Source organism: Hippopotamus amphibius, chromosome 3 (genome assembly GCF_030028045.1).
Source record: "Hippopotamus amphibius kiboko isolate mHipAmp2 chromosome 3, mHipAmp2.hap2, whole genome shotgun sequence".
NCBI classification, from domain to species: Eukaryota; Metazoa; Chordata; class Mammalia; order Artiodactyla; family Hippopotamidae; genus Hippopotamus; species Hippopotamus amphibius.
In genome coordinates, this window is record NC_080188.1 from 142,755,426 (window position 1) to 142,776,804 (window position 21,379).

Sequence of the window (21,379 nt, forward strand, 5' to 3'; positions counted from 1 at the left end):
TTGGCTGCATTGAGTCTTCATTGTTGCACACAGGCATTCTCTAGTTGCTGCAAGCAGGGGCTACTCTTCATTGTGGTGTGCTGGCTCCTCATTGTGGTGGCTTCTCTTGTTGCAGAGCACGGGCTCTAGGCACATGGTCTTCAGTAGTTGCAGCACATGGGCTCAATAGTTGTGGCTCCTGGGCTCTAGAGAGCAGGCTCAATAGTTGTGGAACACAGGCTTAGTTGCTCCACAGCATGTGGGAATCTTCCTGGAGCAGGGATCAAACCTGTGTCCCCTGCATTGGCAGGAGGATTCCTAACCACTGTGCCACCTAGGAAGTCCCACAAATTACTTTCCACAAGTTACTTAAGTGAATCTGGGTAATATCAATATTAGTTTAAATTAGATTGCCTGATGTGTACCAGAATTTTGGACCTTTAAACTAACGGGAAATTTTTTTTTTCTTTTAACTATTCTCTGAAAGAACGGTCGGGCTTCCCTGGTAGAGAAAGCCCACACGCAGCAACAAAAACGCAATACAGCCAATAAATAAAAATTAATTAATTAATTATTTAAAAAAGTAAGTCCTTCACGTTTGGTTAGCAATATGACCACTAAAATATCATGTTCACTTTAATTCAATAAAAATGAGCAGTAAGCGTTATTTAAAAAAAACAGTCAAATTTGTTTGTAAAATTACATGGTAGGATGAAGATAGAAGATTAAATTTATGTTTACCTCTTAATTTTTCCCAAAACTCCACTCGGTGGAGTGGAGTAAATGATCTGATTTTTAAAAGGAAAAAAAGATGAAGACGCATGAAAATGAGGTCAAGAGAGTAGACAGTAGCAACAGAATTTTGGAAGCTGGAAAGTTTATGAACAAATGGTAGACTTAGCAGAACTGAGAAAGTTAATTCCTAACCTGGCAATAGGGGAAGCTGGGAGGCAACCCAGTGTGCACAACTGAACCTCTAGAAAATTCTGCAGTTGAAAGTTCTAAGCACCTCTGAAAATGGGACTAAAACAGGAAGGTTGGTAGAGAATCTATATTTAAGAATGATTTAAACCATAGGTACCCTCTCCAACTCCAAACAAGCTAGATCATTGCTCTTCTTCTCAGCGAATACCTAAATAAGCCTTATTCACTGAAGGGGTTTAAAATGGAGTCACTTGACAAGGAAACATGCTAATAGCAAGGGCAACGAAAGAAAATCTGTCTAAAGAATTCAGACTAGTTGGGAGTTTGCCACCGTGGGCTATGGCAGGGATCAGCAAACTTTTTCTGTAAAGGATCAGATAATAAATGTTTTTGGTTTTGTGGACCACATGGTCTGTGTCATAAATACTCAACTCTGAGAAACAACTATGGTTCTACAACAAGTGGTAAATGAATGGGTGTTCTTGGGTCCCAATAAAAACCTTATTTACAAAAATAGGCATAGGTCAATTAAGGCTATAGTTGCAGACTCTGACCGCTATAATGATGTTCCATTCATCTTTTCTCAGAACTAGGTATAGATTCTTGGCTTATTCCTGAATACATTTCTCAAATCTTCTATCTGACATACAGAAGTCAAACTTTTTATGGTAAGCTTTTGGTCAACATCAGCAGTTCTCAAGTACTGAAAAACACATGTGAGCAGAGGCCAACTAAGCATTCTGGGAGATGTAAGAATGAAAAAAAGACAAGAATAACTTCTTCTCTTCATCATTACTAACAGCCCCAGTAACCCTTTTGTGCTTACTGAAACACAGTGGTCTCCAAAAGTCAGTGTTTTCACAGTGTAAATGGTTGTGTAAGGTCATGAAGTGGGATTTCTCTGAAAAAACTTAAAACCTACATATTATGTATTATTGGTTTGTTTTTAATACTTTTGATGGAAAGAAAAAAACTGGTGGTGGTCACTTTCTTTATGCCTTTTTTTGGGGGGGTAACTTTTTGTTTTGATGCAATTTCACATTTATACAAAAATTGCAAAAATAGTACCAGGAATTCCCATATAGCTTTTATCCAGATCAGCAATTATTTACTGTTTGTCTCATTTGCTTTCATTCTCCCTCTGCATATGTATTTTATTTTTTTCTGAACCATTTGAAGGAAAGTTTGGAGATACTATGACCCTATGTTCTTAAATATTTCAGTGTATTCTCTAAGAACTAGGACATTTTCTTACTTAACCACAGTCCAGATATCAAACTCAGGGAATTTAACATTGATCCAATGTTATCTAATCAACAATTCGTATTCAAATTTCATTTCTTATCCCAATAATAGTTTTTCTAGCTATTCTTATTTCTGAATCCAGAATCTAGTCTAAGATCACACATGGACTTGTTAATCCTCTTTAATGTGGAATAATTCCCTACACTTTGTTCTTGAACTTCACATTGTTGAAGATCAGTTATTTTGAGGAATAAATGTCCTTCAATTTGGGTTTATCTAATGTTTCCAGAATGTTGTATTTTTGTTTCTTTTTAAATTGGTTTTAATGTGAAGACATTCTTAAAAATAACTATTACATGGAAGCATTTCCTCCTTTCACTGCACCTGGTCCCCAAGTAAGTATGTACGGTCCATGAACCTTTAAAATGAAAAAAGAAGAATTGATCTGTTCTCATTGACTTTTTTAGGCCCCTGCTCTTTACCTCCATATACCTCACCTTTCCCACTATCTTGGCTAACTAGGAGTTCTGATCAGCTTTTTATATTCTTAAATATAAGCAAGGAGTAGAGAATTGCCAGGCTAATAGGAAACACAGACTAAAACAAATAGGGAAAAAAACACCTTTGAGAAAGCAATACATGGATTTAAAACTTAAACTGACTGTTAATCTAAGAGAAATAAGAAAATATATAGTCAGACGCATGCCATATAAAGAAATATTCACAAACATTGAAAAAAATTTTAAGTAAAAGGAGTGGGAAGGAAAATTAAGGAAATCTCAAATGGAACAAAAAGACAGAAATAGAAAATGAGAACATAAGAGGTTCAATATTTTAATAGGCGTTTTGTTTACTAAACAGTAGATTAAACAAGATAGAAATTCTGTCTCATCTACAGTAGTTGAAAGACTTCATTGATATTCATAGTATGTCATTTATTACTATGCCAATTTAAACATAAGCATGATAGAGTAAACTGCAAGTGTTAGAAATATGATAGTTGTTCACATTTGGTTTCTTTCTTTTTTAAGCTATTTTATTTTTATTTTTTTATTTTTTGGCTGGTGTTGGGTCTTCGTTGCTATGCGTGGGCTTCTCACTGCGGTAGCTTCTCTTCTAGAGCATGGGCTCTAGGCACTCAGGCTTCAGTAGTTATGGCACATGGGCTCAGTAGTTGTGGCTTGTGGGCTCTAGAGCACAAGATCAGTAGTTGTGGCACATGGGCTTAGTTGCTCCGCGGCATGTGGGATCTTCCCAGACTAGGGCTCAAACCCGTGTCCCCTGAATTGGCAGGTGGATTCTTAACCACTGTGTCACCAGGGAAGCCCCACGTTTGGTTTCTTACCATACGTTTTTAAAACTTAAAAATATTTTTCGTAACTATTATTTTATTATCTCAAGCCTGAGTAGGACCCGATATCTGGCATATTATTTGAAAGGTGTATAAATAGTCATTAAAGAGTTTAGGTGACCTACCTAAGACCTGTCTGTGCTCTTTACACTGGACACAAGACTCACACCATTACATTCTTGTTGCTAAAGTAATTTTCAGAAAGTGAAATATTTTAAAAATCAGATAAATATCATGCTTTCTTAATATGTGACTCTAAAGTCATTGCAGCCACTGATGACTCCGAATGCTAGAAGCAGTTTGGTTCTAACATGCTGTGTCCCTTTTTTCTTCACCTTGTCCTTTGCTTATAACTTTTGGATAGAGGAAAGAAAATATTTTTAATTTTATTGAAACATGGATGAGATCACTTAACTAAAATAACCTCTGTATAGTAAGATTTGAAAACATTAAGTTTCCTAATGGAAGACTTGGGCAAATAGAAAGAAATACCTTGCTTTCACACTGTATTTAGAAGGCTGAATACAGTAAAGATATTTCATAAATTGGTTTACAGATGTAATTTAGTATTTGTAATCCCTGTGGGATATTTTGATACGAAATTAATTCTGAAGAATCAGGGTTATGGAAGAGGATTCACTGCGTAATCAATTTTTTTTAAAAACCTAGAATAGGGACTTCCCTGGTGGTGCAGTGGTTAAGAATCCGCCTGCCAATGCAGGAGACACGGGTTTGAGCCCTGGTCTGGGAAGATCCTACATGCTGCCGAGCAGCTAAGCTCGTGCACCACAACTACTGACCCTGCCCTCTAGAGCTGATGAGCCGCAACTACTGAAGCCAGCACACCTAGAGCTTGTGCTCCACAACAAGAGAAGCCACCTCAATGAGAAGCCCTTGCACTGCAACAAAGAGTAGTCCCCGATCGCCACAACTAGAGAAAAACCACAAGCAGCAGCAAAGACCCAACTCCGCCAAAAAATAAAATACAATTAAATAAATAAATAAATAGATAAATAAATAAATGAATGTTTAAAAAGTAAATTAAAAAACCCGAAAACCTAGAATAAATGCGTGGTACATAGTAACACTGCATACATGTTGATTTCCTGTGCTGTCACCTACCCATCCACATCATCTGTCACCTCACTCCACTCCTCCTTTAGTAAGGAATACCCTCCTCCTGCTCAAACTTCTTTTCTCCATTAAAATTCTGCTTATTTCTCATCGCCAAGACCTTCATTAGGCCTACTGCGTTCTCTCAAGCAGACCTTATCTCTCTCTACTTTTTCACATAGCACTTTGCTTGTACATTGAACTTACTCAGTTTGAGCTAGCCTTTGCTATGTATGGGTCTTTCACGAAGTCATCTTACATTGGATAGGACATATGTCTTTTTCATGCTTGAATCATTATAACAGTCATTTCTAGTCTAGCTCAAACATACTGTAAATATTCTTCTGTTTACCAGTATTTATGTACACAAACATAATATAAATAGATCCATTAATAAAGCTGTGGAAAATACTCTTTCTAGTATTATGTATTTTTTAAAAAATTCCTCAATAAAATTTCTGTTAACTGTGACATTTATTCAAAATCTGGTCTCTAAAAATTATATTCTTGTATTGACTTTAACCCTGTGGCTTGTCCCTAAACAGTTTTTATTTAGATGTGTCAATATTAAGCAATTTATGTTTGACCACCTTTATCACTTATTTAACAAACACTGATTATCTGCTATGTGCTAGACACTGCTAGTCTGTGGAGATCTGGTGGTAAAACTAGGTATGGTCTTTTCTCTCATCAGGCTTACTATATTATGGGAAGACAGAAATTAACAGAAAGATGTAGTAGTTAAAACTTGTCATGTGTATTCTGAAGGGAAAATAAAGGATTTGATGAAGGTTTTAACATGATTTAAACTGGAAGAGGGTTCAGAAAAGACTACTTACTCTGAGAAGTGTTCCTGAGACCTCAAGGATGAGTAAGAAATTTGGGGCTGGAGAAGGTAGGGGAGCTATTCGGGGAGAACATTCCAGAAAAGGGATCATAATGTGCAAAAACCCTGAGCAAAAAAGAGAGAGGGTTTGTTTTAGTTCAAAGAGCTGATGGTTACTTTGTACCTATAGATGGAATATGGTGGCGTTGAGGACAACATAAAATAATACTGAAGTGTTGCAGTACTTTTCTTATAACGCACGTGTAAAAAATTTGATAAATACAGAGCTACTGTGGATCAGTTAATATCCTAGCACTAGTACATAGACTCTCAGTCAATATGAAGGAGCTTTAAAAAATTACTGCTTTAGCTTATATATTTTGTAATTAACCATTCTGTGATCATATATAAATAGGAGGCTTTTTTTTCCCCCGAAGCATTGAGCTTATGCTAGCTTCCATAAATTTTTACTATTTGGAAATATAGATATAGATTGAATGTTTCTAGCTCTTGAACTTAAACAAGCCAAGCTGACTCTGACCTTGAAGCCATTGCCATTGTTATTCCTGCCGAAGTGCTTTTCTCCCCAGATCTTCCAGTTCCTTGTCATCATTCAGTTTTACCTAAAATATGTCAAGAAGCCTCTCCTGACCACTCTCTTCCCCCACTAGTTGCTGTCACATTTTCTTCTTTTTTCCCTCATGGCACTATTTTAAATTATTATTTGTTTACTTTAGCTTCATGAGAGTAAGAATCTTGGCAGCCATGTTCACTGTTTTTACCCCAATATTTCGAAAAATGACACGTACGTAGTATGAATTCAGTAAATGCTACAGGTTAGGATGTATTCGCACAATTAAATTGAGAAAGTACTTTTTTTCTCCATTTTTTAAAAATATACATAATAGTTCTTAACGTGGTAATTCAGTAAGTTACTGTTGAAAAAAATGTTATTTCTTCTAGAATGAGTTCATAATCTAGTAGTAATGCCAAAAATAAATGCATCACTTAACCACTAGTGCCTCGGGATTCCGCCTTTGACTGTCTTATTCTGTATCTTCTCCCTTAGCAGTGTCAGTCCCTCTTATGCCATTGGCTACTGAGGCATCGCCATCATTTGCAGTTTCTCTCCTGATCTCCTAACCTGTATCTCCAGATATGCCTGCGTGGCAGGTATCACCTGCATGTCCCGTGTAATTCAAAACTAGCATATCTCTTCTCTTAATTACATTTGCCTGTAGATACACCACCTCAGGCCGAGACAGTTCCTAGTCATCTCTCCAGGCCCACTGACGTGGCCTCTTCTGTGAAGATTCACAATAAAGACACATCCTAATAGTTTAATTTTGCTGACGTTTATTAGGTGCACATGATGCTAGACTGACAAGGATCATCTCATTGCCCTGAAAGTCTAGAAAGTGTTAAGGACTATAACTTGCCCTGGTACTTTTCTGCAAGATTGTGTGTTTCTCTAGCAGTACTCAGCAGCCTGAATAAAGGAGAAGAAAAGGCCAATTATATGGTTGTTCCATAGTTGGGTACTGGCTAGATAGCTGCAGTAGTGGAAGTGAGTGGGATTCAAGGTGGTTTGAGATATTTTGGTGACAGAATGGTTTGGCTGATTAACCCACAAGTCTTGTGAGGTGAAGACCTGTTGGAATAGATGTCATCCAGACTAGAGATCTTCAGAGATGTGAATTACTATCTTCAGGTCTATGCTGAAGCCATAGGAGAAAATATTAAGGATGACCTCACAGGGATTAAAGCTGACGGCAGAATGCCTAAGGAAGGTTCAGCTACCATTCCAGCAGGAGAATCAGGATTGTCAGAGCTTTCTCTGCCATGTATGTATGCCTTGTGTTTCCCCATTGCAATTATTAAAATGAAAAAGAATCTCTTGCTACCCTTGGATGATAGCAAGAAAGTGGGCTCTGAGGAGACCTCATTCCAATCCACAGCAAGTTTTAAGAGAAACAGAATTTCAAGAATGGAGCACATAGTGGCAGTGTGAGAGAGAGAAGGAAATCAGGCTGAGTCCCTGGAGCTTTGGGAAACAGATTCAGACTAGAGTGAAGGAAGTTCAGAGGATTCCTAGAATATGGATTTGGATAATTCCCCCAGCCCAACCCCTACTTGCATACAAGATCTAATCTCTTAGTTTAGTCTTCTAGTTTCTTCAGCAATTTGTATATTCCTCCTTGTATCACTTCTTTACACATCTCTATCCCCAACTACACTGTTATTTTCTTCAGGGCAGGAGTTTTATTTTAATCATCCTGATTCCTTAGCCCCAGTATGGTACAGAAAAGATGCTTAATAAATTTAAATATGAAACGTATAAAGTATAACAACAAGCCCAAAGCCATGTGTCATAGATGGTAATGTTATCAATGGTCAGTATATCAATTAAGTCACCTTGTAGGTCGTTATAGGAATTGCAAAACAAGCAGTCACTTCACTCCTGTTTAGCTATTTAAAAAAGAAAAATTGGAAGTGCTAATGAGAGCTCATTATTTTAGGTGATTGATGAGATTTATCGTGTGTTGAGATATGTCAATTCTACCAGAGCCCCTCAACGAGCTCATGAAGTACTTCAAGAGTTAAGAGATATTTCCTCCATGGCAATGGAATACTTTGATGAAAAGATTGTTCCAATTCTAAAGAGGAAATTACCAGGATCAGATGTATCTGGAAGACTCATGGGCTCTCCTCCAGGTATCTTTTGTTGATAATATGTTCAGTTTATAATAATGTTTATACCTAAGTTTGTAGCTTGCTTCTTTTCTCCCATTTAACTGTGTATTTTGAACTTTTCTGGGGCTGTAATATTGTATCTGCAACAGAATTTTTAATGACAGATTGGACTACAGACCATAATTTATGTAGCTGATCCATTGCTGTTAAGCACATTTGTCTCCACATTTTCAGTATTTGAACTACACTCTGAAGAACAGTCTTGTGGCTAAGTCTTTGTACGTATCCACAACTTTTAACTTGGCATAAAATTAGAACAAATTGCTGAGCAAAAAGCTATATGTATGTATGTTTTTTTGATGTTTCTGACTAGTTAGTGTTTGTTATTCTAAAGCAGAATCAAATATACCAGACAAAACCCAAAAAATTCTTTATGGAAATAAGCAATTAATTATTTCAACCCCTGGAGTACCTGGCTGCTGCTTTAGAAGACAGGGTGCATAAGGCTGTTGTGAACACTGTCGGGTTCTAGAGATTTGTGCTCTTATCTGCTGAGAGAGTACATTGTTCAGTATCTTCAACCCTTGCAGATATTTTAAATCAGGGAACACATTTTTAGTAAAATATTTTGTTTTGTTCAGGTTAGTTAGCTCCCTGGAGTACTCAGTGGGGTAACTGAGTGGCTGTCTGTAATTTACTAATAAAGCTTACAGCATCTCAGCATTAATTTGTCTATTATTTGTTGAGTACCTATTATGAAATAATAAGATTCTCAAGAATCTTATTATTTCATAAGGTAACAAGTATCCTGACCTAGATTATTGTAGGCAAGAGAAGTAGTTTAAAGGAGTGTCCATTTAAATGCCAGATGAGTAGCAGTGAGAGAATCTTAAGGAAGATAAAATCATTGTTGGCTGGTCTGATTGAGACTTCGCAAGAGGTGAGAATTGATCTGAGCCTTGTTAGTTGGCTAAAGGTAAGCAGAGAGAGGGAAGACTGCATCAGCCAAGGAAAGTATTCTGGTTATTTACATGTATAAGGAGAAAATTAGCAAGATGGGTTTTAGGGTGTGGATGGATCCATTTGGTCCTTTTAGAAATGCTTCAGGAGGTAAGGCTTAAAAAAATGTAGGTTATTAATTTAAAATACTATTTTTATGCCCATGTTAACATTCTGTTATTCCCTAAGACAGAATAATTCCAAAGCCTTCTTACAACATGTAAGAAGTTCTTCATGAGCATCACATGTGATGTAACCCGCTTTTTGATGGTGTTCCTATTGTTTGGCTAATGTTGAAGCCTTTGCATATAACTAAGTGCAGAGAGGACTTGCGAACGTGATAGGCCTATACTTCTGACTCAGATGTTTGTGTTTGCTTGTGTGAAATAAGATAGGAAATAATTCTACTCTAATTTTACTACTTATATTTTCTTACTAGGTCCTAAAAATGGTTTATAATATTTTAAATCCAAGTTTATGCCATTAAAGGCCCTTCTCCATTTGCTAGCATTCCACATATTGCCACGTGTACATGAGAATTAGAATTCAAACATTTATAGTTAAGACAAGGTGTCTGATTAATCCATTAGATCAAATCGATTGCAAAGAAAGAAATTATCAGAAGTGATATTATTAAGGATATTCTATTTTTAAGTTTGATTAATGAAATATTACTGGCAGTGAGGCATTTTAAGTGATTGACCATTTTAAACTATTTCTTCACAGTTCCAGGACCTTCTGCAGCCCTGACAACAATGCAGCTCTTCTCCAAGCAAAACCCTTCAAGGCAAGAGGTTACCAAACTCCAGCAGCAGGTTAAGACAAACGGTGCTGGGGTGACTGTTCTCAGGCGTGAAATTTCTGAGCTTCGCACCAAAGTGCAAGAACAGCAGAAACAGCTTCAAGACCAGGACCAGAAACTGCTAGAGCAGACCCAGATCATAGGTGAACAGAACGCACGGTTGGCAGAGCTGGAACGCAAACTACGAGAAGTAATGGAAAGTGCAGTAGGAAACTCCTCAGGGTCTGGGCAGAATGAAGAGTCTCCTCGGAAAAGAAAAAAGGCTGCAGAAGCCATAGACTCTCTTAGGAAATCTAAACGTCTCCGGAATAGAAAGTAAACCAGAAAATGCTTCTAGCTCCAGAGGAAGATGTGGCTTCATAGCTTGAGCAGTTCTGCATATCAGGACACTGTGAGCACCATGGTGTCCTTTAGCTCTAGGCTTTCAGAACACAACTTAAACTTGAACTCTCATGGTTGGGACAGTCTTTTCCTGCTTCTCCTGGTTTAACTGATGCACAGAATCTTTTTACTTTGCAATAGATTTGTACTAACCAGACCTATCCTATCATGTTTTGAGAAGTTAACTTTTTTTCTGTGCAGATAATGTTTAAAGCGAGTTTATTTGTTTCTGCATATATGCACATTACAAAAGGATCTTAAACCAGTTTTGACAGACTAGAAGTTAAGTTTAATACAGAAAATGTCCTGTTCACTTGAAAGAGAAGACCTACTTTTTAAATGGACAGATCTTGTTTTTTTTTTAAAAAAAGTTGACTTTTTGTTATAAGTGACCTTTGTCTGGAATGTCTGAAAAGTAGTAAATGCTTTTTGGTATTGAAGTAATGGGTAACTAAAATGGACTTCCATAGTATTGACTGTAGAAGAGACCTCTACAGTGTTGACTTATATTTTTTTAAACTACTGGCAAGGGATTTATCCAGTTGTTATATACATGTTTTCAGTTCTCTTTTGGGGCCATGTCCTACATTTGCATGGATGGATGCATGCATTGCCTAGTCAACTCACTTAAAAAGCTCTTGCACTGGTATTGATCTTGAACCTCTATATTTCTCCACTTTTTAGAGCAGCATCTTAGTTCATTTAAGCGCTTAACATCTTCCATCACAACAGCTTGCCTCTGGGGAGAGGGTAGTGGTATTTGTATGTCCATTTGTCCTCCAGTTTTACAGGAATAAGAAAGTATTAAATATTAAAGCCCATTGCTTTATCTGTTCTCTGTAGGGTTCAGGTACACTGGCTAAGGCAGAACCCCAAATTCCCTTCTATTGATGTCAGACTTCTGGTAACTAGTACTCTTCCTTACTCACCACTGTGTATGCTCATTGGTCAAATGTGGTCATGACCAGTGGTGTGAGTAGGGAACCCAACCTGTGGGATGCAGTTTTGCCATTGAAAGAAAGTTCATTGAAAAAAATTATACTATGAAAAAGCATTTTGATCATTTCATTTCTGGGGGATGACCTGAAGGAAGCTTTTTAATATTAATTTCAAGCTTTCCTTATCCTACAACTTTAAACAAAAGCTTTAATTTTGTTTGCACTCCTGTTTTGAGCTTGTAACTGGAAAAGCATGTCTTGCACTGTTCATCCTTCTAAGTGGTCACTTTAACAACCTCCAATTTGTGTACAGTGGTTATTTTCCCCAGTTGTGTATTTTTGAAACAGTCAACTATTAACTGTCCTAGTTTTATTTTAATGTACTAAATTATGTAGTCATTATTTGACTGTTAAGTTCTTTTAAACAACTGTTGCCTTGGGCTTCAGTTATTTAAGGTAAACTTAGGTGTAATACAGAATACTGTCCCTTTCCAGGTGGGAGTTTGACACCTGTATAAAACCTAAGGTTTTGGTAAGTACCTTAGTTGAATAAAAGCACAAGGTCACTACCTTTTTTTATCCGTCCAACATGACATGGTTATGCATCCTTTAGATTAACCTCACCAAATGAAACTTTTTCTTATCCATTTATAATATTGTCCTTAGATTTTGATCAATTCTTTGTCTAATTTTGAAACTCCATTTACAATGTAGTATGTTTTCAATGAAAAAACCATAAAATAACATCCAAGTGTTTCATGGTTTGTTGGGAAGGTAATTTTAAAATAAACAATTTCCAAAAAACATTTGTCAGCCAAGGTCATCCATAAAAGTCCCTGTTTGGAACTCATTTTCTTAGCAGGTCTCATTTGTTTAATCATAGGATTTAGCCATATTGTCACAACTTTGGAGGAGGCCTGCTGGAATACTCATGGCCTTTAATAGTCTGCTTTCCTGGTAATAGGAAGACTTGAAAGTAACAAAGTACATTTACAGGTTTACAAAGGGATATAACCTCAAATGATCTTTTTAATAGTTGTTAATGAATTATTTAAAATTTCCTGGGCTTCTTTTTAAACTACATCTGGATACCCTAAATGTATCTGTAGTCTTAGTTAACATGAGTATTTGGCTTCCATAATAAGCATTCACACTATTAAAAGATAGATTTTCTGTTTCAAAGTCCAAATTTCTACAGTATACACTTGAACCATCTGCCCATAAGGTTAATGAGTTGCATTTGTTAATGCACGAATGTGGCGTAACAGTAGGAGATAAAGCACTACAGTTCAGTTGTTTGTTTTTAAGTCTTAAATCTTAACTACCTGTGACATGTTAGGGTATTGCCTGGGCCAATTTGATAGCTGTTATACTTGCATTTGGGTTGTATAATGGTATTTAAGTTTCAACAAGTCACAAAATATTTCCATCACCTGAAACTGACATATGTTACAGGAAAATTGTAAATTAGCCTCCCAAGAGAGAACGGTCCTGCCCTGGATTGTAGGTCGGTAATTTAAATGCTGTATGTTAATATTGTGTCGTCCTAGAACAACATTTTATAAAGTATTCCTGTCATCTTCCTTGGCTGTCTTTCAGAGACTTCTCTAATAAGTTGTCCCACTTCCAAACTGAGTATGGTACAGCACTACGCACAGAGATACAATGGGGAAGGGCATGTGTTAGAAATGGAGAGGCTTGTCTCCCCCTAGGCCCCCACAGGATTCTCAGCTTATCTCCCACGTGGACTTGGCTTCGTTTTCACATGTTCCGAATTATATATTATCTTAGAACATGAGGATATAGAACCTGATTTGTTTGTTTGTTTGTTTTTGTTTTTGAGCTCCTCTTGATGTACAGAGCCTGGAAATAATGGGGCAGACACAATGTAATCAGTAATCATACTGTTTTAAAAACTTGGGGTGCCATCAGGTCTAAAGCCACTGGTTTTGAAAGCAACTTTTTTTGTAAAACATGTTTTTGGAATACTGAACTTTACAGGGGCTTGCCTTAAATCTCTATTTAGTAGTTTCAAGATGTATGCGCTATTATTCTACTTGTTAAAATGTTAAAATATTCTATGTAGCCCCTAAGGTGGGTAAAACAGAGTATAAGTAATGCCTAAATAAATAAGCTAAAAAGGTGTCACTACAGCTGGATTTTTGAGAGAAAATGGACATATGAACATATAGGCTATGTGTAATAAAAATAATGGCACCTTAAGATTGCACTATTTTATGCATTATTTTATATGCCATTTCATAGCCTGCACTTTAATCTCCAAAGAAACGATGTATGATGTCCCAGTTGTTCCTTGTTATTAATAAACTTTTTCCTAAGACAGGGCACTTAATTCTATTTTACTATACTGAAGTAGTTTCTTGGAGGTAGATTCCTCTTTTGAGTTCTCTATTTCCTTAGCCATAATATTTTCTAGGATCTAGGAACTCCCTATCTTGTCTATTTCCAACAGTATATAATTTTAATTTAATGTAATATAAAATCTCATACTTGGTGATCAGCACACACATATCCTGCTCTAGCAATGAGTACCCATTTGTTAACACTTATCAAACCTTCTAAAAATAATCATATGCTATAAGTAAGATATGAAGCCAGGGATAAAGGCATTCTGAAAGAAAATGCCACGTGTGATGCGGTCTCTTGGAAATGGCTGTTTCTAGTGTAAAATACAATTTGATATGCCATTCAGTAATTTGACTTGGGACCCGAATTTCTTTAGTCCTCAAAAGATTAATAAGTAAGAACTACTTTAAAATAACAAAATAACTTCTGTAGCCTGCTGAGGTGAATTATTTTCAAGAAATATATAACCTACCAAATGAAATTAGCAATTAGTCGAGTGCTGCCTACCATGATTTTATTTTTAACAGCAATACATTTGTATTTGTGATAAACATGATAGGCTTAAGTAACGGCCTTTTCCAGCTTCCTAAGAATCTTTGTTAAATTTCTGAAACAAACAAATTGAAAATTCTCCTGTTGTGTCTGAAGAGAACCATGGGGTTTAGAAGCATATTGGTAATCTATTAGGTCCATTGCCAAAGCATACTGGTCCATCGGCAAAGCTATACCAAAAGTTTAGACGTGTTTAAAATTACTTTATGTGGTACATGTCTGTTTACTTACGGTCGTGAGCAACAATAAATTAAATAGTTTACCTTCTGGAATTTTGTTATAACCTAATTCAATTACTGGAAAGTGAAAAACACCTCCCGGTCACACAACAGGGTACATAAATAAATGTGTTGTTACCAGTGTTACTTGTTTTCTTTGTATTTCATGCACAAAGATTATGGAGCTCCTTGTCCAACAAATGCCATGTTAATAGCTGCCACCTCTTAAAGCAGTATATTGTGTTATTTTAATCTCACAGCCGCTTTATAAAGTAGGTTTTACCTTCTATAAGGAAGTTAAACTCAGGTTAAGAAACATATCCACGATGTTATACAAGCATATTGTGTTATTTTAATCCTCACAGCTGCTTTATAAAGCAGCTTTTACCCTCTATAAGGAAGTTAAACTCAGGTTAAGAAACATATCCACGATGTTTTACAAGTAGGTGCATAAGTGGGATTTGAACCCATACCTACCTGCCCCCAAAGCTTACATATTTCTGCTATACTCTTACTACATTCTAAAACAGCTGGGAGCTATGAGACTCTAGATTACATTAATTCTTTAAACTCAATAAATATGTAGGTGAACATTTCATACATCTGCCAGAAGCAGTCTACGCAAAAAATCACTAAAGAGTAACATACAGAGCTTAAAATCATGAAAAGACTAGGCTTAAAGCAGGAAACTTTTGTGCTAAAGTTTTTTGGCAATGGATTTACACTAAGCATACAGGTAAAAGAAAACATTTTTAAGGCTTCTAAGAACCTGAAATCTTAACTAGGCAGCCCTGGCAATAGATGTGGTCGGAGGCCACTCATGCAGGTCCATAGTCACCTTACTGTAATGTTGACTACCAATCAGTACAAAAGTAGCCACCACCATTTTTCTTGCCCTGCCAGGAAAGAATACTAGTTCTCTTTTCAAAATCTCTTCTCGCTCCAAAGCTAAATATTCAAACTTTAAATGAAATAAAATCATACAAATCAATTTCATCTCTGTTTCGTAAAGATGTAACTGATAGGGAGATACTGGAAATAAAATTCTCTGAGGAAGAACACACCATTCTTTGATACATGTTTTACCCACTTTGTTTACAACTTAGATGTTCAGGAAAGAGATCACAGTTGAATTTATGCTGAAAGATGAGGGTGACAGCAGCGATATCAGTACCCGAACACCATCACTGCATTCTAGTCATCCAGATATCACAGAAACTTAGAAAAATAAAGACAGCTGCTGTATCTCCCAGTCTTCAAAGGGTAGATTAAGGTGGAAGTCTTTATTTCTATCTCCTTCAGGTGGTTCAGATGCTGCATAAAAGATTGCTGGGAAACCAAGAATCTTTACCAGTATTGCTGCTTTAAAAATAAAAGGATGTCTCTATTTATAAGCTTCGTCATGTTAATTCCTGAAACAATTCTTACAGGATCCATTAAAGATGATTTTCTCCTCCAGAAAATGTGTTTCAACTTGCTTACATTCCTCTGGCTTTGGTGAGTCACTTCCAGAAAGCAAAGTACAAATTATGACTGGAAAGGAAATACAAATCAAGGCTGAATTTCCCAAAATTCAGTAAATTTTGTTCATAGGAATACAAGTAACCTAAGAGCTTTCAGCTTCCTCACCTTTTATGTTTTCTTTAAATGTTTTCCCCTGGGTTCCTTGGATTGAACAAAAGTCAGTTTCTACCTGGAATCTGAAGCAGCAATGTAAATAGTAATTGGCTCCCAGAATGCAAAACCTGAAGTGTGCCTTTCTGTCAAGACACAGGGAAAACCTCTGCCTTCTCAAGGCTAGGCAGAAGATGGAGAGGGGGAAACAGAAGAAGGGGACCTAAAATCCTTGTTCTTTGACGGTTGCAGCAAGCTTACGAGAAAGTGCCTTAGCTCTACAGATAAAGTTCCTATAACCCTAGGTGCTGCCATAGCAGTTGTCTTCCGTCCCCAAAGCAAATGCAGCTTCTTCCTTGTAAGAGGACAATAAAGGAATGAATAAGTGGTTGACAGTGCTCAGTACATAGTAAGCAGGTAATAAATAATAAATAGTGGTGTATATAGGGAGATAGATATGCCTAAGGAAATAGAGATACAGAATATATACTGCGTTGGCTGCATGTGTTTCCTTTAATCCCTGCTTTAAGCATATTTAAGAGCTTTTTTTTTTTTTTTTTTTTTTAAGCACAGAAAACAATTTGCTATTACAGGCTTTCTAGCCTCCTGGGGAAATTTACTTTCTATATTTAAAAACTTTTATTTTCAATATTTTTAATATTTCACAGGACTTCCTCGAGAGCCACAGGAGAGAAACCAGTCTTCAAGTGCTCATCCTTTTCCACCTTGGGCTACAGGTTATGAAAAGGAAGGACGACCTCGGGCTGCACCTGGTAGGATAAAGAGAGGAGCTTCTTCAGAAATCCCCTCACATTAAGACACAACTTAGAGTAAGAATCAAGCATATGTGCTGTGGAACCAGAATTAATGGGCTCCTATTCCCAGCTCTACCAATAATTATGAGCTATGTAATACCAGCTTGGGTACTTAATACCAGTGAGGCTCAGTTTCACCATCTGTAAGATACTTTGTACCTCAGAGAGTACAGAAATCCAAAGGATTCAGGGATGGTGGTAGAGTAGGAAGAACTAGGAATCTGTCTCCCCACTTAGACAACAATTACACTGGCAGAATCTGTCTCATGTAATTATTTGGGAACTCTGAGGTCTATAGAAGACTTGCACTTCCAAGGAAAGACCTGTGGTTAATTTGGGTCAACTTCAGGTCTTAGCACAGGTGCAGTCACCCACCCCCCCCCACCCATGATGGGCAAAAAGAACCCTGTTCCCCAAATATTCAGGATCTGTGCTCTGATCACTGACTGCTGCTTCTGATCACAGAGGTGCAGACAGAGATGGTGGGGAGCCATTGTTATACCACCCTCCATTGTTGCAAGCCTCTCCGCAGCCAGCTAAAGTGCCTTCTAGAGATTTAAAGAGCCAGCACCCTTTCCACAACCACACCTTCATGTTTCTCTTTTTTAATGTCTGGAGGCCAGATGTTAAAGACGAGGACATTCAACAATCACTGCATGTACAGGGAAAATTAGACAGTGACCTGGTATCCTGAGGGAAAGGCTCAAATAAAGACCCGAGAGGACATTAAGTTTATATCTCAGGCAAACCCTCAGCACAGAGACAGCCTACAACAATCAAAATAAATAAATATATTAAAACAATTACCAAAACCCAGCAAATCTTGGGGGCGGGGGAGGATATGATTTCCAGAGTTACCACATTAATAGATTCAAATATCTAGTTTTTGACGACAACAACAAAAAATCACAAGGCATACAAAGAAATAGGAAAGTATGGCCCATTAAAGGGGAAAATATAAATCAACAGAAACTGTCCCTTAAAAAGGCCTAATGGCAGATATCCTAGACAGATTTTAAAATAACTTTTTAAAGATGCTCAAAGAACTAAAGGAAAATATGGAGAAAGTGAAGAAGATGTATGAACAAAATGGAAATATCAATAAAGTGATAGAAAATCTAAAAAGAAAACAAAAAAATTTTGGAGCTGAAAAGTAAATAACTGAATGAAAAATTTACAAGAAGGCAGATTTGAGCAGGCAGAAGAAAGAATCAGGAAGCATAGAGAATAGAACAATGGAAATGATTGAGTCTGAGGAACAGAATGAAAAAGATTGAAGAAATGAACAGAGCCTGAACGATCTGTGGGACACCATCATTAGGCCAACAAACATGTGGGAGTCACAGAAGAAGAAGAGAGAAAGGAGCAAAAAGAATATTTGAAGAAATTATGGTTGCAAACTTCCTAAATTTTATGAAGGATATAAACATCCCAAAGCTCAATAAACTCCAAGTAACATGTACTCAAATAGATCCACACTGAGACACATATAATCAAATCTTTGAAAACCATACACAAAGAGAGAACATTTAATCATACAAGAGAGAAGCAAATCATTACATACAAGTTATCGTCAATAAGATTATAAGATTTCTCATCAGAAACTTTGGAGGCCAGAAGCCAGTGGATCAGTATATTCAAAGTGCTAAAAGAAAACACTGTCAGCCAAGAATCCTTTACTGGGCAAAACTGTCCTTCAAAAGTGAGGGAGAAATTAAGACATTACCACATTAAAAAAAAAAAAAAAAGCTGAGGAATTTTGTTTCCACTAGATCTGCCCTGCAAGAAATTCTCACAGGGTCTTCCCTGGTGGCACAGTGGTTAAGAATCCACCTGCCAATGCAGGGGACACGGGTTCGATCCCTGGTCTGAGATGATCCCACATGCTGCGGAGCAACTGAGCCCATGCACCACAACTACTGAGCCTGTGCTCTAGAGCTTGAGAGCCACAACTGTTGAAGCCCATGTGCCTAGAGTCGGTGCTCCACAATAAGAGAAGCCACTGCAATGAGAAGCCCATGCACCGCAACAGAGTCACCCCTGTTTGCCACAACTAGAGAAAGCCCATGTGCAGCAACAAAGACCCAACGCAGCCAATAAAAATAAATTGATTAATTTTAAAAAAAGAAAGAAATGCTTGAGGGAGTCTTGCAAGATTAAATGAAAGGACACTAGACATTAACTCTAAGCTATATGGAGAGATAAATATCTCAGTAAGATTAAATACATGAGCAATTATAAAAGAGTAGAGATGAATGAAATAGAGAGTAGAAAAACAATAGAGAAAATCAATGAAACCAAAAGCTGGTACTTCAAACGATCAATAATATTTAAAAATATTTAGTCAAAGAGATAAAAAAGAGAAGAACTAAATTACTAAAATCAGAAATGAAAGTAGAGACATTACTACAAATCTATAGAAATAAAAAAGGATTATAGGAGAGTACTATGAGCAATTGTGCACCAACAAATTGGATAACCTAGATGAAATGAACAAATTTCTAGAAACATGAAAATTACCAAGACTAAATCACAAAAAAATAGAAAGTGTGAATAGACCTATAACTAGAACTCAGTGACAAGAACAAGGAAGCAGATACAGAGAATGGACTGGAGAACTCGAGGTATGGGAGGGGGCGGGGGGTGAAGGGGAAACTGAGAAGAAGCGAGAGAGTAGCACAGACATATATATACTACCAACTGTAAAATAGTCAGTGGGAAGTTGTTGTATAACAAAGGGAGTCCAACTCGAGGATGGAAGATGCCTTAGAGGACTGGGGCAGGGAGGGTGGGGGGGACTCGAGGGGGGGTCGTCAAGGAAGGGAGGGAATATGGGGATATGTGTATAAAAACAGTTGATTGAAGCTGGTGTACCCCCCCAAAAAAAAATAAATTAATTAATTAAAAAAAAAAAAAAATCTCCCAAAAAGAAAGGCCCCAGATGTGATGGCCTCACCAGTGAATTATACCAACATTTAAAGAAGAGCTATTACCAAAAAAAAGTAAAATAAAAAAAAAAAATAAAGAAGAGCTATTACCGACTCTTGTCAAACTTTTGCAAAAAATTGAAGAGGAGGGAGCACTCCGTATTTCATTCTTTGAGGCCAGAATTACCCTGATACCAAAGCCAGATAAAGACACAGAAGAAAAGAAAACTACAGCCCAATATTCCTTATAAACATTGATGCAAAAATCCTCAACAAAATACTAGCAAATTGAATTCAGCAGCATATTAAATTCTTTTTTTTTTTTTTTTTGGTTAAGAAAATATTTTATTAAGAAAATTAGATGACTATTTCCAGTTATTTTCATTCTTCAATGGCAGATACCTCCAGGCAAACTTGGGTTAATTTAAACCAATATACTTCTCTATACACAAAAAAAGGAATCGTGAAGAACTGCCATCTCACGATAAGGGTATGGCTATATAATACTGATATGAAAAACACGCAACTCAACTAAACTTTGTGCAATTTAATAACCCCAAACATTCTTTCATATGCTTTGTCTCAATTTAAATATCAGTTTTCACACAACACATAAAATCCTCATTGATTATACACTTGTAAGTATAATTCTATTTATTATTCAGCTTCAAAAAGATCCTTCCATTTGTGACTACGCGAATGAAGCTGAGGGCATTACGCTAAGTGAAATAAGACAAAGAAAAATGCTGCATGATCTCACTCATGTGTGAGTTCTAATAAAAGTCAAATACATAAAAGCAGAGAGTTACCAAGGGCGGGAGGGAGTTGGGGGAGGTGGAGAGTTGTGGGTCAAAGGGTACAAAATTGCAGTTTTGTAGGATGAATAAATCTAGAGATCTAACGTACAGCATGGTGACTATAGTTAATGATGCTGAACTGTACACTGGGAAACTTGCTAAGAGATTAGATTTCAAGTGCTTTCACCACACACACAAATAATGTGAAGAGATGAATATGTTAATTAGATTGACTGCAGTAATCATCTATGTATATATATATACATGTATCAAAATATTCTGTAAAATTTTCTCTGTTCACAGATGATATGATCTCATGTATAGGAAGCCATAAAGATTATACATACACACACACACACACACACACACACACAAGCTGTTAGAACTAATAAACAAATTTAGCAAAGTAGCAGGATCCAAAGTAGACACATAAAAATCATTGTGTTTCTACACACTAACAATGAACTATCTGAAAAGAAAATTAAGAAAACATTCCATTTACAATAGCAACAAAATGAATACAATACTTAGGAATTAATTAACCAAGGAGGTGAAAGACTTGTACAGTGAAAACTACAAAATACTGATGAAAGAAATTAAGAAGATGTAAATATTGGAACTCATGCTGAGTTCATGGACTGGAAGGCTTCATAGTGTTACCATGTCAATACTACCAAAAGCAATCTACAGATTTAATGCAACCCCTATCAAAATCCCAAAGAAATTTTTTGCAAAAATAGAAAAACCCATCCTAAAATTCATATGAATTTTCAAGGGACCCCCAAATAGCCAAAAACAACCTTGAGAAAAAGAACAAAGCTGGAGGACTCACAATTC

At 36.7% G+C, this 21,379-nt stretch overlaps 1 protein-coding gene and 1 long non-coding RNA gene across 3 annotated transcripts in view; one reads left to right on the top strand and one right to left on the bottom strand.

The window, feature by feature from the left end:
- FBXO28 (F-box protein 28) overlaps positions 1 to 10,771 on the top strand; it is a 30,560-nt gene extending 19,789 nt beyond the window's left edge. Inside the window, exons 4-5 of one of the 2 annotated variants that reach the window (XM_057726831.1) lie at positions 7,958 to 8,153; positions 9,858 to 10,771. In XM_057726831.1, the coding sequence (XP_057582814.1) occupies positions 7,958 to 8,153; positions 9,858 to 10,252 (591 nt within the window). In that variant the 3' untranslated portion in view covers positions 10,253 to 10,771. The other variant, XM_057726832.1, reaches the window with a different exon arrangement.
- Positions 10,772 to 16,445: 5,674 nt separating this feature from the next.
- Positions 16,446 to 21,379, bottom strand: part of LOC130849222 (uncharacterized) — a 44,751-nt gene continuing 39,817 nt past the window's right edge. Inside the window, exon 3 of the long non-coding RNA XR_009052703.1 lies at positions 16,446 to 16,773. This is a non-coding gene — a long non-coding RNA (uncharacterized LOC130849222). The remainder of the gene's footprint in view (positions 16,774 to 21,379) is intronic.